The sequence below is a fragment of the Priapulus caudatus genome, unplaced genomic scaffold (assembly GCF_000485595.1).
Source record: "Priapulus caudatus unplaced genomic scaffold, Priapulus_caudatus-5.0.1 Scaffold1, whole genome shotgun sequence".
NCBI classification, from domain to species: Eukaryota; Metazoa; Priapulida; class Priapulimorpha; order Priapulimorphida; family Priapulidae; genus Priapulus; species Priapulus caudatus.
Window position 1 is genome coordinate 1 of NW_014577062.1, and position 18213 is coordinate 18213.

The window sequence follows — 18213 nt, forward strand, 5'->3', positions numbered from 1 at the left end:
ACACCTCTTGACCTGTTAAAGACCTTGAATCGATATACCAACCACAAGACTTCTGCGCACTATCCCCCATACACATGCATTTCTAGCGGATGAGCCGCGCGACCCCACGGATCCCCCACTACTACAATGACCGCAGCTATGAACCATTACGAAGCGGGCGAAATGGCGCTGCACCGATTTGTAACGAGTATTTCGTTTGACCTGGGCACACAATAACGAATTTCCTTACGAACGGACCGCTTTTAACACGTCGTCTCGCGACAGGCACGGACGACGCGGTCCGAGCGATGGACAGCGAGACCGTATGCGATATCATGTAAATATCGATACGAATTCTACAACTGACAATACTGAGATCTATCACCAGATGCAGCTCTAACAATAAGCACGACGCACATAACCCGCTAGAGCGCGATCACTGAGCCCTAACGAACTGCGCACGCGAGCGAGCTATGTCGCTTACAGTCTGGGAGAATTGGAGCGAGACGATCTAAACACTCACTGTGGCGTAGCGACTAGTAGCGCGTTATCGATGGCGCAGATCTGATGAACACATCTATTCCTCGCCGTTTTATACGTCGACTGAAAGCCGCAGGCTTGACAGCACCGTGTGCATGTAAAACACACACTAACACAGCCACCTTATAATATATGTTACACATTATCTGCACTCGCTCCTATCCATCGAGCCGCAAACCGACTCACGCCCAAACCAATGATGATTCAAGACTTCTCCAGACTAGTGTCTACTGGACGTTCCAGCATCTCCAAGTCTCCGATGACATGAGCGCCTCGACAAACGCCACTTCCAGCCTATCCGAGAGCAGCAAACGTACAGCGACCGGCCGCTAGCGCTCAGAGCTGCGCACATGCAATATTATTTCGTATTACACGGCGCCCGCAATGGCGTTTGTTATATATTCGAATGGCCCACAGAAAAGCTCGCGAGGAGACATCGTGTCACGTTGAGCACGTATGTTCAACGCTGTATCTATCGGTAGAGAATTGAGCGCGAGCGTGATACTACGAAGGAATAACATGCACATTCGTACGACTGATCATTCTTCCATTCGAGTCTTCGATGCTGAGATCACACATTCCCCCTCCCTATTACCTACTCCCTGATTATATATATATAGATAAAGTTATACCGGACACGTAGAATTTTGACTCTGTTTATTGCATACAGAACTGTTTCGTGTGGAGCGAAAGCTGCCGGACTCATCAGTGCCTAATACAGAGTGATCTATTTAGAACATCCCAGCGGCAGTATATCCAAACCATCCACTGGAAACAATTTTTACTACTCAGCGTCTAAGCTTAAGTAGTGGGCGAAATGGCTGCACTTTGCAATCTGTTGGATAACCGAGCCACGGGAGCGAGTGCATAATAGAATAATATCACTTTTATCACACGGCTCCGATTTATATACGAGCGAAGCGCGGGAGCGCGAGCGAGCGAACGTGGCAATGGTAAAGATCTGATAAAAAATTCACTCGGCGTCTCAGCATGCGCGACGCATCTCGATGAGTTCGCCGCAGAAGCCTATTCGTCTACATCACGAAAATGGATTGCGGCGAAAAGTGCGGCCAATGAAACACGCGTCATATTCTAAGCAAACGTCTGCGGTCCGACGTTGACCTGGCCATAGAATTTCCTTCGCCGTTCTCATACGATCTCGCACCCATGAAGGCGTGTCCGGGCATCAGAGCAATCCGTTATAACATATAATTGCGCTCTATGCTACATAGGTACGTTATAGAGCTGACACTCTACATACATACTCACCGTTCGACTCTGACAGCAACCGCACGCGATCCAGATCAACACACACACAATATTGCGCAGCTAAGCTACTAATTAGTATGGGTCGATATCGCGTCATGCATAACGAGTTTGACGGTAACGTTGTAACACTTACGCGGCAATACAGATTCCTTTACTAATATAATCTAACGCACGCACGCACCGCACGCACGCACGCACGCACACACGCACACACATATATAATTCTACAGTATTCAATACGCAAGCAAATTAATTCATTAATTAATTCATTATTTATTCATTCATATTGAGGCCGTCCGCAAACATGATGCTCAACGAGCCAGTGAATAGGGAGGGACTCGCGGCATGTGTGACTGCGTCCTTTCCGGGCAAAGTTTATTGTCAACCCACGCGCGACGATACCTTACAAGCCTATAGAATCAGTTTGCTGTATCAGCTTGTGTGTGCACACATACATGTGACAGTATATATACACGCCCACACGCACGCGTCCACGCACGCGCGCCCACGCACACACACACACACACACACACACTATATAATACCATACTGTCATCATATGGCCGCCATGCTGGGCGTAGAAAAGTGTAATTGCGCCCAGTTTTATTCTAGCATAACTAATTAATTTGTTTATACGCCTCATCGTTATAGTAATTGCCAACTTCACATATACGTCTAACACCACCTGCTTGTTGCTTCTCCTAGATATGATCAATCTTGCATTGCTGAAGTACAGGGAAAATTCCAGTACAAATTCCAAACCACTTTTCCAGGCAAATATTTTGTTGAGTTTGAATTTTATTTTAATTTGATAATAATTATATGGAAAGTATAAGATAACTGTACATATTGAATGTTACTGTAAAACTACAATTAATAAGCCTATAGACAGAAGTATAGGCGAAAACACACTTACATGTTTGAAATGTTATTACATGTTGCAACAATTATTACAATAGAACTTCTACAATTTAGTTTTTGACACAAATTTTACAACACCATAGCCTGCCAAAATTGGTGATATTTTGGGTAATACATAAGTTTACAAGTACATTGGTACAATTCAATACTTATATCACGTTCCCACCACTGCCAAACATCCTATTCCACTCCACATAAGAAACAAGATCTTTTTCAGAAACACTTGGGCGAACATGCTCCAACGCGTCCAAGAAATCTTGCATGATGATAGGCCGAACCTAAAAAATTGAGTTTTGGCTTGAAAAAAATTCAACGAAAATTAAAGACCAGTTAATGAAAATTTCGCAGCATGAAGTAGCATCATTTCTCACTTTGTTTGCTTTCATTTTTTGACGATTTATTGATAATATTTGACATCATTTTGCACGGTTTCATTTCTATATTTGATTATTATATCACAGTCATTTGATTATTTGTATTATAATTTATATAGTGTGAAGTGTTTTGCCCATAGTGAACGTGTGCTAACTGCTAAAATATGACCAATATAGAGGTGACACTGCACCCCTACCAAACAATTCTATACCTCATCTGCTTTGATAGTTTCAATGTCAACGATGCTCCTGATTGGACCGAGCGCTGCCTCCCTGCAAAGGTTGGCCACATCTGCTCCAGAATACCCTAATTTAGAGATGATACATTACTTATATATATGTACACAAACACATACATATACACGAACGCACGCACACACGAATGCACGCATGCAAGCACGTTCGCACACGCATACACACATGCAAGCACACGCACATATGCAGATAAGGTCTATGTCTCCCTGACCTCTGTTTTACCTGGCTCGTTTAGCTATTTCTGACTAACCCTAACCCTGGTAACTATCTTATATGGTTAGGGTTAGGGTTCGGGTTAGGGTTAGGGTTAGTCAGAAATAGCTAAACGTGCCAGTTCAAACAGAGGTCAGGGAGACATATAGACCCTACAGGCCGCACATATACCGTAAAACCCAATAATGTGATAATTGAAGACCAAGAAATTTGATTGTGTAAAAAGTTGGGGTCGCATTATAGCAGGGTAATTATGTTTGAATTTTCTGTTAGTCAGTTATGCTATTACAGTAAAACTTGTCAAAGTCAACACTTTTGAGACCAGCATATTTGTGCCGACTTACGAAAATGACGACATACGCGTAAGTCGTCATTTTGTCGACTTATATGTAAGTCGCCCAAATGACGACTTATGCGCGTATATCGTCATTTTGACCATTCACAAAGCCGGTATTTCAACGACTTGGAGAGTGTCAAGCTGATATTTCGCCAGGCTTTATCTCTACATTAACTACTTTGCGACGCGAGGCGACTGTTTCCACACGAGCTGGAAAAAACACAATGCGTCCAAGTGAACAATGCGAATGAAACAATCAGTGCACACAGCAACAACTCATGTAAACTCAGTTGCGCTATCTACAGGCGATCGTCGGTTTGACCTAAAGCCGGGCACACACGTGGCGATTTTTATCGCTAGTACTGGCGATCTTGTTGCCGGCGACAGAATCGCCGAGAGATCGCCACGTGTGCGCTGCATGGCGATGGCGATTTTGACGCCAGAAACATGTTTGATATTTGTTGCCGAGTCGCTGAACAATCGCCACGTGTGCGCTGCACTGGCGATGGATTCAGGCAACAGATTTTGGATTAACTAATCAAATGCATGATTTGAAGCACGTGATAATTGATGGCAGCGCCCTCGGTGTGGGAAAAAAGCAGGAGGATGAGCTTGTTGAAATGTGGCAGGAACGCCCGTGTCTTTTTGACATTACGAGTGACATTGCATTGTCGCCTGGGTCCGTGTGTGCCCAGCTTAAGCGCATATCTGCGACAGCCAGCTCGCACATCCCCTAGTCCGTACAATGTGCCATCGGCATTTCTGATGATGACTTACAGATGGGAAATTACTGTTGTTTGTATTACATGGGACCTGTCTGAGGGCGACGACTTGCACATAATGACGGCTTATAAATGACGACTTAGGCGAGGCTATTCCAAAGGATTTACTATGAGAGAAAATCGGGACTTATGCGAATTGACGAGTTAGACGATGACGACTTATGTGAGTTTACTGTATCACCCTGTTCTGGCCAATATGCATGTGAGATATAACTTAACGTTTACATATTAAAATGAAAGTGTCAATGACACTGGTGCTCAAAAAAGGGCACAAATGAGTGAGTGCGTCATTTTTAATTCAACAACCATCGACCTAGATTATATCAAACAAGAGTATATATGGGAGAACTCCAATTAATTATATAGCATATCTCCGATTATATACTGTTGATAATTATGTATGCGGAAAAAGAAAATGAGGAGAGGAGGAGGAGGAGGAGGAGGATAAGGAGGGGAAGGAGGAGGAGAAGGAGATGAATTAGAGGAGGGGGAGAAGCTGGTAGAGGAGGGTACAGTTATGGTTAGAGTTAAGGATATGGGAAAACATAAGTACTACTGTAAGAATAGCATAATATGGGAACACTACCCCTGTAAAGATACAGGTGTGTATCTTCAGGCTGAGAGCTAAAGATACGTGTGTATCCGCAGCCACTGCCTATAATATACTAGGCAAATGCGCAGTTTAGCCACCACAGTTTTAACAGTATTTAGTGATACTATACTAAAGGTATTAATTAGACTTCTAATTCATTCCTTCGTTGCTCTTAGCATAAAATAACTACTTTCTAGTAACGTATGTACTACAAAATCGCAACCCCCCCGCAAAAAAATGCAGCAAACACGCAGTTGAGAATGACTCAAAAGTAGGTCGACTGGCATGCTCCAAAATAGGACCCTGTCATCTCTCCCATACAATTAACAACTGTTTTGGGGCTATAGCCTTACACATGGACATACCAAAATTTAACAAAATCCAACAAATCTAGATGGCCATTTTCATTTTTCCCAAAAAGTGGGCATGGATCGAAAGTAGGTCGACTGGCGTGCTCCAAAATAGGACGTTGAAATCTCTCCCATTGGAGTAACAACTGTATGCAATTTGAAACATGTGGGTCAAACTGTTCTTCAGTTATCGTTGACCGTAGGCAGACACTGAAATGCATAGTGAAATTGGCAAAATCTACCTAATTTGCATAATTTAAAAAAATATATCAAAACCCCTGTGATATGTTTTGGGGCCAGTCCTTATTCATTCACATACCAAAAATGAGCAAAATCCGTTGAACCTGAACTGACTTATGGCCATTTCCATTTTTGCCAAAAAAATGGGCGTGGCTCGAAAGTAGGTCAACTGATGTGCCCGTTCAGACCTCTCCCATAGGAGTAACAACTGTATGCAATTTGAAACATGCGGGTCAACCGGTTCTCAAGTTATCGTTGACCGTAGCCAAATGTTGACGGACGGACGGACATACGACGGACAATGCCCCATGGCAATAGCCCATCTTGACGATGTCAAGGTGAGCTAAAAATGGGGAAAAAGTATTGATTAGTGTCAGAATGCTATTAAATCATTCTGGCTTTCAATACTGAATAAGTAAACTGTAATTGATCAATATATGTTGCCATATGAGAAATGCGCAGAAGAAAACAAAAGGTAAAAGCAAGAGAGAAGAGGACAAAAAGGAAGCCAAGTGATGTTGGTTTTATAATGGGGTTCTACTAAACTTAGTTTAAGAAACATTTTACAGATGATTTTAGAAGCAGTAAATGGGTGCAATAGGAGTAAATAACAAGCACATTTCTCACAGCTACCCTCAGCTTAGCCCACCCCATCCCAGCCTAGCCTATCGACGACACTATTACTGATTGAACGCACCTTCGGTTTTACTAGCTATGCTCTCTAAATCTTCATTGATGAGCTGGTGCTCCTGGCCAGACAGTAATTTTTCTACAATCTGCTGTCTTGCCAGTACATCAGGCAGTGGAATGTACAGTCGCTTCACCAGCCTTCGCCTAGCCGCCTCATCGATCTCCTGTGGTCTAGAACATAGACAAGATGGCACATTCAGTGCTAGCTGATTGCCACGCATAGAGAAACCACAAAAATGACGTCGACAAACCATTGGGTCAGTCTCTAGAGACTGCACTTCACACGCACACCTCTGTGCAGAGAGTCTTCTACCTGTTTGTCGCACCAACGACGAGCAGGCGCTCGTCGTCGGTTGTTGTGGCGCCATCTAGCTGCACAAGAAACTCCGTTTTGATTCGGCGCGAGGCCTCATGCTCAGTGTCACTGCGCTGGGAAAGCAGAGAGTCGATCTCATCGATGAATATCACGGCTGGCTGGTGACATCGTGCCACAGCGAACAGTGCTTTCACCATCTTCTCTCCATCACCAATCCACTTAGATGTCAGTGAGGATGCACTGATGCTGAAAAACGTCGACTTGGACTGGCTTGCGATGCACTTGCCTGTAAAACATGAAGGATGTGAGATTACAAGTACCACAAGTTGACTAGTGTAATACCCCGAGCCATGGTACACACTCACACATAAAAACCACTGAAAGGCAAACAGCACAAAACGCTTTAAAAAACAATATATTTTTCCAATTTCTGTTGTTAGGTGGCACTAACAACTTTGAATCAAGCTGTATGATGGAAGGATTATTAATGTGTTCAGCAAATATCCAATAACGATGTAATATTTTCTACACGTTATAAGGCTCTTACAAATAGCAGTACATATACCATTAATAGCAAAGGATCGGATTAACCTATGTATATTAAAATATATTATATATATGTATATATATATATATATATATGTATATATATATATATATAGAAAGAGAGAGAGAGAGAGAGAGATAGGGAGAGAGAGAGAGAGAGAGATAATGAGAGAGAGAGCTAAAGAGAGAGAGAGGGAGGGAGAGAGAGAGATGGAGCGAGAGAGAGAGAGAGGGGGTATAGACCTTGCAGTTCAATATAATAGACAGGCAGTCCATAGATGCAGTCATAACTATATGATTTAAACAAACTTATTTATGCTCTCTAATCAATATTCCTCAACACCTATTATAACCTTTCATAAGAATAATTGTTTTAAATGCAGATATAGCTTACCAATAAGTGTTTTGCCTGTGCCTGGAGGACCAAAGAGCAGCAGTCCTTTTGGGGGACCTCTTAAGCCAGTAAATATGTCACTGCAAGGAAAATTCAAGTTTGTAATTTTCTTCCTCCATACTAAATTTGTTATCCATTCCTATTTATACATCTAGTATAATTTTTAATAAATCATGATTTACATATAATGAAGCTACCTATAATAGTATACACATGATACAACACAGGTGTTTATAGCAACGTGTAATATGTGATAACGCTAACTATTGTAATTGTGCACATACGGTCTCAGCATTGGCCACACGACTATTTCCTTTATAGTTTTCTTTGCAAACTCCAGTCCAGCAATATCCTTCCAAGAAACATGTTGTCCATGCTCCATAATCTCAAAGTAAAAAGATTTTGTAAGCATTAAAGAGAGAGAGAGAGAGAGAGAGAGAGAAAGAGAGAGAGAGGGAAAGAGAGAGGGGAATATTATACAAGTGCCGCGGAGCGACAGCGCTCATCTCACGTCTACTGCGGTGACTCTGTGGTGGAGTGGTGGGATTCTAGTAAACCCTGTTAGTCCCAAATGTGTTCACATATGCGCCAAAACAGTAGAAGACACAGGGATGGTATCAGGAACCTTCTCGAAGGAATGTTCATTGGGATCGTTATGAAAGTTGCCACGAGATGGCGCAGACCGTACCTCGCCTACTCCACTAACGATCGAGTCTATGGAGTCGCCTACGCCTACTCCCTAACCCTAACCATATCCATATCAGATAGTTACCAGGGTACGTTCCGGTATACCGGACCGTACCCAGCAGTGGCGCCTGCAGATAGAAGCACTGAAAGCACAGTGCTTCCAGTAAATTTTGGGTTAAAAAATTTTGTTTCTACATTTTGTTCCTAAATCTCTCGCAAGACTCTCCAGATTGCATCGCCAGACGTCTACCATTCAAAAATTTTCAGGGGGAATTAACATGCCCCTGACTCCCCTAGAATGCAGCGCGCCTGCTTTTTATTATCACTGAGGATTTTATCCTTCTGTGCTTCTACTTTCTTAAGACCTGTGGGCGCTAGTGGTACCCAGGGTACGTTCCGGCAGTACCCTGGGGGACATAGACCCTATAAGCCTAACTAAGTATGACTTCAAGTGCCTGTGCCGTGGGCCGTGGCGTCACACAGCCTACTAGCCCGACGAGGCAGTGCGACTGATTGTTTATAAATACAAAGTGATTAGCAAGACCGTTTCTTGGAGCAGTCTACACATTTACATAGCTATAGTACTAGAGCTACACAGTACACTGACACTATGTGTTACACATGCGTCTAAACAGAGGAATTGCTCCGACCTGTGATTGGAGAGGAAAAAAATAGAATTCGTGACGTTTCGTTCCACCGGTCATAGCCGCGCGTGTATTAGCCTATGAGCGATACCGCGTGTGCATATTTGCTAATTAATTAAACTAAGCGTGCTTCAATAGACTCAAAATTCACAGAGATTAAAGCTAAGACATGTGTCTATAAGAGTAGTGTACATTAACAGCTAGAATTTATAGAAATGTAACTCAAATCGTTCACTCCATATAATAGTTAGTACACGTTCCTACCGGTCATAGCATGCATTAGCACGCGTATGCGGCGGGAGTGGGCGGGGTCTATTTTTATCCTCCAATCACAGGTCGGAGCAATTCCTCTGTTTAGACGCATGTTGTGTTACGTGTCGTGTGTAAACAGGGCCGGCCACAGGATGCATGGTATGTCGTTTACACGGCTGCACTCTGCAGTCTCGGTCACTGGCAGCAAGAACAAGCCCGCAGGTACAGCACACATGCAGCCATTGACTATAATAACAACATTGTTATTATACGTTGTTATTATAGTTGTTATTATTATTATTACGTTACAACGTTGTTATTATAGTCAATGGCCGCATATATATATGTGCTGTAGGCCTACGTACGGGCTTGTTCTTGCTGCCAGTGGTCTTGGTCTGCACTGCAGTGCGCCTGCACGTAAACCCCATCATTCAATGTTCGTAATTAACTCATGTCTAAATGGCAAGTACTATTATAACTACTACTACTAGTACATGATGCTATACACCGACTATCACGAGCCTAGGTCGAGCCGTTTAGATTTGTGCCGCAATTCTGCATTTCCTCCCTATACCTTAAGTTAAAGAGGGAATGTTCCCCCTTCTTTTACACCTCTTGACCTTTGACCTTTGCCTCCCAGCTTCGACATCCCAACTCGTTTTCGGATTACCCCCCCACGTCCCAAATATCGTCACCGTACGTCGAGCGGTTAAGATTTGTGCCCAATTGTTGACGGACGGCTGGACGGACAATCATGCGATTCTACAAGCTGCACCTGACTACGTCAGATGAGCTAAAAATCACAGTTAGCACTGCAATGAAGTAATACTCCTATTTTAAATACAATACTTCTTAAATCTACATCCATATTTTTTAACAATGATTAGCTATAGATCAATTTGTACGTGCAATGAAGATTTCGTTACAAATTAGCCTAGATACCTCCGATCTAACAAGAGCGACCATTTTTGGGTCAATGTGCCGTAGCCGTTCATCAACTTCCTCGTCCTCCAGCATATTGTCTCCTGCCCCATCCCTTCTCATCATTGTCCCACCCCCTGAATCCTCTTGGTTTCGGCCCAGTACTGGCGGTATGAACTTTCCATTAGGAGCACGCCTAAAAAATGTAAAAGAGTAGACATTAAAACATTAGGAGTAGATATTAAATCCATTTTACATTCACTTGATTATAGAGAAATTACAAAATATGTCCCAAAAAATAAATCACGGATCATAAATACTAGATATTCAACAAACAAGACATTGCTTAAAAGTGACACAGCAATTTATGTCTGACTGTCTGTCAAATAGATATTTTACCTGGCTCCAAGTGACTTCTTCTGGTTGCCATATGATTGCACAGACAAGCTGCCAGAAGCTAAGCCATATGAATACTCCTCTCTCTTACCATACTTCGTCAGATATTCAGCTTCCTAACATACAAAAAAACAAAAGTATAAGCTCCAGGGCCTAATCCAAGCCATTTTTCATACCGAATACCGGCACCAAATTACGACCCCCTAGCAAAACGCCCAAATTACAAAATTCATAAAACGCCCAAATTAGCAGAGCTCTGATGCAGATCTCCATGTTTCTATCGTTATGTAGGCACTGTTTTATAATAAAATGCTCATATAAGATCTAATATCTATTATCTGAATAAAATGTGTCGACCAAATGCCAAATTTAATCAGGAGTCGATCAATATTGATAGACTCCTGATTTAATGTGATAGATAAGTATATATATAATTTTTTTACACTCGCTACGCTCGCCATGGGTGCCCATATTAAGCAGCTAGATTAGCCCCTGAGCTCAAACCAAAAAACAAACATTTCAATGATCTGTTAAAAGCTCACTGTTACATCTCAGTGTTTATACTATTGCTAGTTTTACCCACCAACTGCTGTCCTGCAGTTCTGAAGGAGGATAAATAAGCTTGTGGTTCATGGTCGATTCTTCTATTGCCACGCGTCTGCTTTAATTCCATTTCCAATGATCTACCACAGTCAGAAGCAAAGGAAGCAGCCTATAAGTATGGAAGATATACACGATTTAGTATTTTGCGGTTTTCTTGCAACTGACGTGACAATAGTTGTTGCGCACAAATTTGACACTATACAACTATAGTCTCTTTTGTTTAACAAGTGCCGCAGAGCGACAGGGCTCATCTGGTGTCTGGTGTTCTGCTGATAAATTCATTTGTGCATAGCAAGACGCCCTATACATACGTTCATTTCCATCCCAAAAAAAACAACACTTCAAACTAGTGTCATAAAATTCCGATAGATGGCGGGCCGCTATCAAAGGCATCGTTGAATCGGTCAGCAAAAGCATTGCAGCAATGGCAGCTGTCAGTGTGATGACGAATTGCAAAAAGCAGGAGCGAATAATTACCATATTATTACTATACATAACGTGCGTTCTATGGTGTCAGGTAATAAGGTACATTAAACCCCTTGCGAGGCACATCTGGCTCGTTAAAAATAGCTCAATGGTTGATACAACCAGAGGCAGAGCAGCTCGTGCAAGATTACAATTTACAGCAATACGATAATTTCAGTACAAGGTAGGCCAGTGATTAGTGGACCGAATAAGCTCAAGAACGTACACACTTGCGTCTATATTGGTGCCAAAATTTGATGAGAAAATTAAGTCTGGGAAATCCGCAGCCTCACTCCTGGGTAATTATTTGAGTGCTAGTGACTGTATCCCAACTATTCATAATGTAGACTTACAGATTCTAGATATAAGTCATGTCATTTATCTCCTAAGTAAGCATTTTCAAGTAAGAATTAATGTGTCCGGAATTTCACTGTATAAATGGGAGCGCTTTCCACAGACCCACAGGTACTGCCACAACGCAGTTGAGAGAAACAAATCCATGTATTAACCCTGGCCTCTTGAGGGTTAAAAGGTTATCCGACACTTACCTGCTTCGGCATGCTTCAGCGGAAAGTACATTTGGATGGTCTTTCAATGTAAAGCCATAAAAAATGCTCGGTCACCACTGAAACAAGAAAAAGTTTTTCAATCCTCTCGTCAGACCATGTGCCTCAGAAAAATGTCTAAAATCTGCCTGTGCCCATTGCGCTTTGACCCTGTGACGCTCCCAATTTCGGCACAGCTGATCGGCGTTTTCGCTACCATGATGCTATAGACTGGACTAATCACGAGCCTAGGGTGCCGAGCCGTTTAGAATTTTGTGCGCAATTCGCATTTCCCCCGTATACCTTTAAGTTAAGGAGTGATATGTTCCCCCTTCTTTCTACACCCTTGATCTTTGACCTTTGAACCCCAGCTTCGACATCCCAACTCGTTGACGATTCCCCTCGATGTGCGATAATCGTGACCAGTACGTCGGAGCGGTTAAATTTGCTGCCAACTGTGGAGCGACGGGGACGACGGACGCACGGGACGGCGACGCCACGCTCATGCAACTTCTACAAGCTGCCATCTGCACTATGTCAGATGAGCTAAATCAGTGTTTCAAGGACACACACAAAATACGCTACACACATTAAGCCACTGCCTAGCAAGTGATGTGCAACAATAATTACTTTCACCTCAACAGGTTCGGCTGAATCTCGTTCAGCCAGGCATAGGTGCAGATGGCTTTCTTCTACAGGCAAGCTTGCTGTTTTATGCATGATAAAGATCTGTAAAGCCAATACAATAGCTTCCCACAAGAAAAAAGCACTATGTAACTAAATAACTAGAGTATATATCACAGTATCTAAAGCAACGATATTCAAAATTTTGCAAGTTCATTTTCATTAAATAAATGTAAAATTCAAAATACAAATCAGCAAATACATTCTGTCTTCCTCTTCCTGTATCACCCCTGCATCTGGCAGTTTCTCCACATTCAGATCCGTGTCCTATTACCATTCGCAGTGAGCTTGAGATTACGACTTCTTGTCAAAAATTTCCGCCAAATCCTACGATGACGAACACTTACAACATGATTTCTCTTGGGCACTCTAGAATTGACTTTCGTACGAACTTCAACTACATGGACTGATGATTGACTATCCGTATATATATACATGAGAAACTAATTTATTTAAAATTGATTGAGCTAATTCCAAATTGTAAAATCAAACCCATGACTCAACTGATATAATCTGGTTATATGTTATTACTGTAGTATCCTTCTCTGCAGGAGATTTTTGACATAGTGCATTTTTATAGTGATGCATTTAGCCATTTGTTACATTATGGCAATAATTGTGCCAATGCAAAACCACCAATTTAAACCCATAATCATGCTTACTGCAAATATATTATAGCAAGTATGTGTAGTAAACCATTACATTTATATAGACATACATATACAACGGTACTCATGGTTGCGCCATCGTAATCAGAAATTAGCTGCCCTTTCTACCCAATCAGGGCTTGTTAACACATAATTTAACCAAGACTAAATACTTTTTACTGCCAGTTAAATATAATTTACACCGCTGCCCACATTAGACCCCTTTTTCACCCACATCAGACCCTTAATTGTTACACATGATTCTTTAAACCACAGATATAGATTGATTTGAAACCGCAGTTAAATTTATTATGTTACAATTACCTCTGATTGGTGAAGGCCCTATAACCTTTTACCGTGTTAAAGTTATTTCCTTACGCCGGGGTAAAAAGACCAATTGTTCGAAGTACAATGGCCAACCATACACGGTACGCCATGTGGAGCACACATACACACACATACATTATGCTGCCAAATAATGTTATGCGTCAATTGTATCTACTAATACGTAAAAGTAACCTTTTTCATATCAGAACTAGAGAAAGTTTATACTGACCATAAAAGGTAGGCCCTGGTTATGGTAGTCATTATCAGCTTGCAATGATGTTTTCCTACGCATCGCCATAGATTCTTGTGGTGAGCTGATCTCTGTGCATAATCAACCACTTCAATGTGATGATATACATGTAGAAATATCACTAAACGAACAACGCGGTCTTAAACGAATGACGTTAGCACTGGTCTGGCCCTCGTTGATTTATATTATGCATGGCATGCGTTGCCTCGGTTAAAGGGTGAGACGAAAAATCTATTCAGACCTACGAAGTTAGCCCTATTCAGCTTCAATAATCGTATTGAAACAAATGTACTTCCTGCTTCTACTGGTAGCCTTATTGGTCATTCTGGCCACGGGTCACCAAAGCAGATAGCCAACCAAACTGTCTGCCACGTTGTTGTTTGCAGAAAGTTACTTCTGGACTTTTCTCATTCTCTGAACAAAGTGGTGACGCCCTCAGAACACCTTCTACTTGTCACTATATTCATTTACCAGATGGCGGAGCTGGCATCATCACTAATACTGCATAAAGATAACAACTCACCTAGCAAACATGAAAATAAACATATAAAACGCAGCGAGATGAGTGGCATACAGTCCGTCGATATGAGCTCGCTCTGACACGAACAATCTACAAAGTTCAGCTCAAAAATTTGGATTTGCTTCAAACGTCTTTATTTGCTTCCATTTGTGATGTATTGAAGACATTGAAGACTGATAAAGACATTTGAAGCAATCCAATTTTGAGCTTGAACTTTGTAATTTTCGTGGTCACCGGGCCATATCATTCAATTTCTTTGGCCGGAACTAAGCAGTTTACTGCCGCAATGCTAGGCTTACTGGTGTCCCCTTCAGACAGCACAAAATGGTAAAATTTGGGGAAAAACTGGAGAGCTCATTCACAGTGACTTGAACCTGGCAGACACAAAGCGCAAGTAGAGCCAGTGCATCAAATGGCTTCGAACATACACGTGGTCGAGTCGTATCAGCCGCCCGTGATGTAGCGCAATGGTGTTGTCAAACAAACAACCCCTAACATAATCGCCGTTTAAACCTGTTATTAATCTTAAATACTTCACCGCAGCCAAACCTATAAATATCCGGCTTGTCTGCTATTCTAATAAACAACTATACCTTATGTTACTCTTCTCACAAACAAATAACCATCGCTCTTAAAAAGATTTCCCACAATAAGATTTTAAATCTGATTAAACAAAACAACAACAAAACTTTTCGCTCAGCGAAACATCCTCCCCCTCGGATGAGGACTTTTCCTCATACACCTTTAAAACCTCATTTCAAGACCTAAATATATTAACGTACACACATATATGCCTTTTACTCAAGCCGTTTTGATTTTACTATAGGCCTAGATGTGAATTTCTTACACTGGTCTACCCAGTGATCCGGAGAGCTGCACAGGTCCTTCCTGCTTATTCACCTCCTGATGCAAAAGCCTCCTGACGAAACCTATCCCCTCCATTTCACGGATCTGCTGGTCATGGTATATGGATTAAAAATTAAATAGAAATTTTTTTAGACTTTCAACTCACTAAACATGCATTACAGATTTAAAATTTTAGCAATTCAGAAATCAGCACTCACTATAATCAGGAGTGGATAATAGAGCTAGATCACATCTCTATTATCCACTCCTGCTATAATGATGTCACTGCGTTGTGCTCACTATAACAAACCACATTTTATATGCTTACTATTTGGATGCATGTGCAAACTTCACTAGAGCCATAACTTCTGTTAGAATCCTTGCATTCTGAGATGGAGTTCCTCCTTGCTTTAGCTGCATTTGCAACTGCTGTAGTTGATGCAACAAGGAAGCCTGTCCTCCTCTCATATCCGCCATTCCAGTTGGTCCAAGTTTACTTTGAATCTTTCTGTAAATAGCACAGGGCACGTTTAAATTGACTCTTAGTTTTAGGTTTTCAGATAACACACACTCAGAATGAAATGATTGCAAAATTTTACACGCATACGTTTAGCTTCCAAATTTTATTTTTAAGCTATACGTTCTATCTACAGATTACACCACAAAACCTAGAATCTTATCTGGAAGCTCTAACTGTGTACATCAGAGCAAAAACGCACGCTCATGCAATTCTACAAGCTGCATCTGACTATGTCAGATGAGCTAAAAATAGTGTTTAAGGACACACACAAAATACGCTACACACATAAGGCACTGCTAGCAAGTGATGTGCAACAATAATTACTTTCACCTCAACAGGTTGGCTGAATTCGTTCAGAGGCATAGGTGCAGATGGCTTTCTTCTACCAGGAAGTGCTGTTTTATGATGATAAAGATCTGTAAAGCAATACAATAGTTCCCACAAGAAAAAAGCACTATGTAACTAAATAACTAGAGTATATATCACAGTATCTAAAGGAACGATATTAAAAAAATATTTTCAATTCATTTTTAATTAAATTAAATGTATAAATTCAAAAATACAAATCAGCAAATACCATCTGTCTTCCTCTTCCTGTCACCCCTGATCTGCAGTTTCTCCACATTCAGATCCTGTCCTATTACATTCGCAGTGGTACTTGAGATACGACGTTCTTGTGAATCATCCTACGAATGACGAAGCATTACACATGATTTCTCTTTGCTCTGTGCTTTTACAACTTCAACTACATGAACTGACTGATTGACTATCCGTTATATATACATGAAAACTAATTTATTTAAAATTGTTAGCTAATTAAAATTGTAAATCAAACATGAAATTGATTAATAATCTGGTTATTTTGATTAAGTAGTATGCTTGCAGGGGTTTTTCACATATTGCATTTATAGTGATGCATTGCCATTTGTTACATACTGGCAATAAATTGTGCAATGCAAAACCAACCAATTTAAACCCAGTATCATGCTTACTGCAAATATATTATAGCAAGTATGTGTATAAACATACATTAATTATATATAGACATAATATACACGTATATGGTTGGCCATCGTAATCAGAAATTAGTGCCCTTTTACCCAATCAGGGGCCTTGTTACACATAATTTAACCAAGAATAAATTATTTTTACTGCAGTAAAAATAATTTAACCGCTGCAAAATTATACCCCTTTTACCCAATCAGAAGCCTTAATTGTTACACATGATTTAACCACAGATATAGATGATTTGAACCGCAGTTAAATTATGTGTTACAATGCCTCTGATTGAGTGAAAGGGCTATAACTTTACCGTGGTTAAACTATTTCTACCGCGGTAAAAACAATTGTTTCGGAGTACGATGGCCAACCATACACGGTATGCATGTGAGCACACATACACACATATACATTATGGCTCCAAATTATGTTTATGGTCATTGTATTATAATAGTTAAATAGCTTTTTCATTAGAACTAGAAGGAAGTTTATACTGACCATAAAAGTAGCTGGATGGTAGTCATTATCATCTGAAGATGTTTTCCAAGCATGCATAGATTTTGGGTGACTGATCTCTGTGCATAAATAAACACTTAAATGTGCATGATGATATACATGAGAAATATCATAAACGGAAAAGTGTTAAAAATACGTAGCACTGGTCTGGCTCTTGATTTATATTTATGGCATCCTTGGGTAAAGGGTGAGACGAAAAATCTATTAGACATAGAAGTTGAGCTATTCAGTTCAATAATTATTGAAAACAACATGTACTTCCCGCTTATTGCAGCTTATTGTCCTTCTGCAGGTACAAGCAAAGCCACAAACTCTGCTGTTTTTGAGAGTTACCTTCTGATTTTCCACTGGAAAAAGTGTGGCCCTTCAGAACAGCTTCATACTTTTCCATATATTCATTTCCCAGATGGCGAGCTGCATCATCACTAATACTGCATAAATATAAAACTCACCTTCAAACATGAAAATAAACATATAAAACGCAGCTAGATGATGCATACAGTGGTGATATGGCTCGCTGACCACGAAAATTACAAAGTTCAAGCTCAAAATTGGATTGCTTCAAACGTCTTTATTTGCTTCCATTTGTGATG

At 41.0% G+C, this 18213-nt stretch overlaps 1 protein-coding gene across 4 annotated transcripts; it reads right to left on the minus strand.

Moving 5' to 3' along the window:
• Nucleotides 1–2566: 2566 nt before the first annotated feature.
• LOC106812014 (fidgetin-like protein 1) lies at nucleotides 2567–18051 on the minus strand (the record flags this gene model as incomplete). Of its 4 annotated transcripts, none has more annotated exon segments than XM_014816028.1 (13): nucleotides 2567–2987; nucleotides 3296–3390; nucleotides 6550–6713; nucleotides 6856–7144; nucleotides 7799–7878; nucleotides 8083–8183; nucleotides 10324–10498; nucleotides 10702–10814; nucleotides 11282–11410; nucleotides 16436–16500; nucleotides 16683–16791; nucleotides 17603–17679; nucleotides 17954–18051. In XM_014816028.1, coding segments are annotated over 13 exon segments (1624 nt in total), but the record flags the coding sequence as incomplete, so codon positions are not given.
• Nucleotides 18052–18213: the final 162 nt, after the last annotated feature.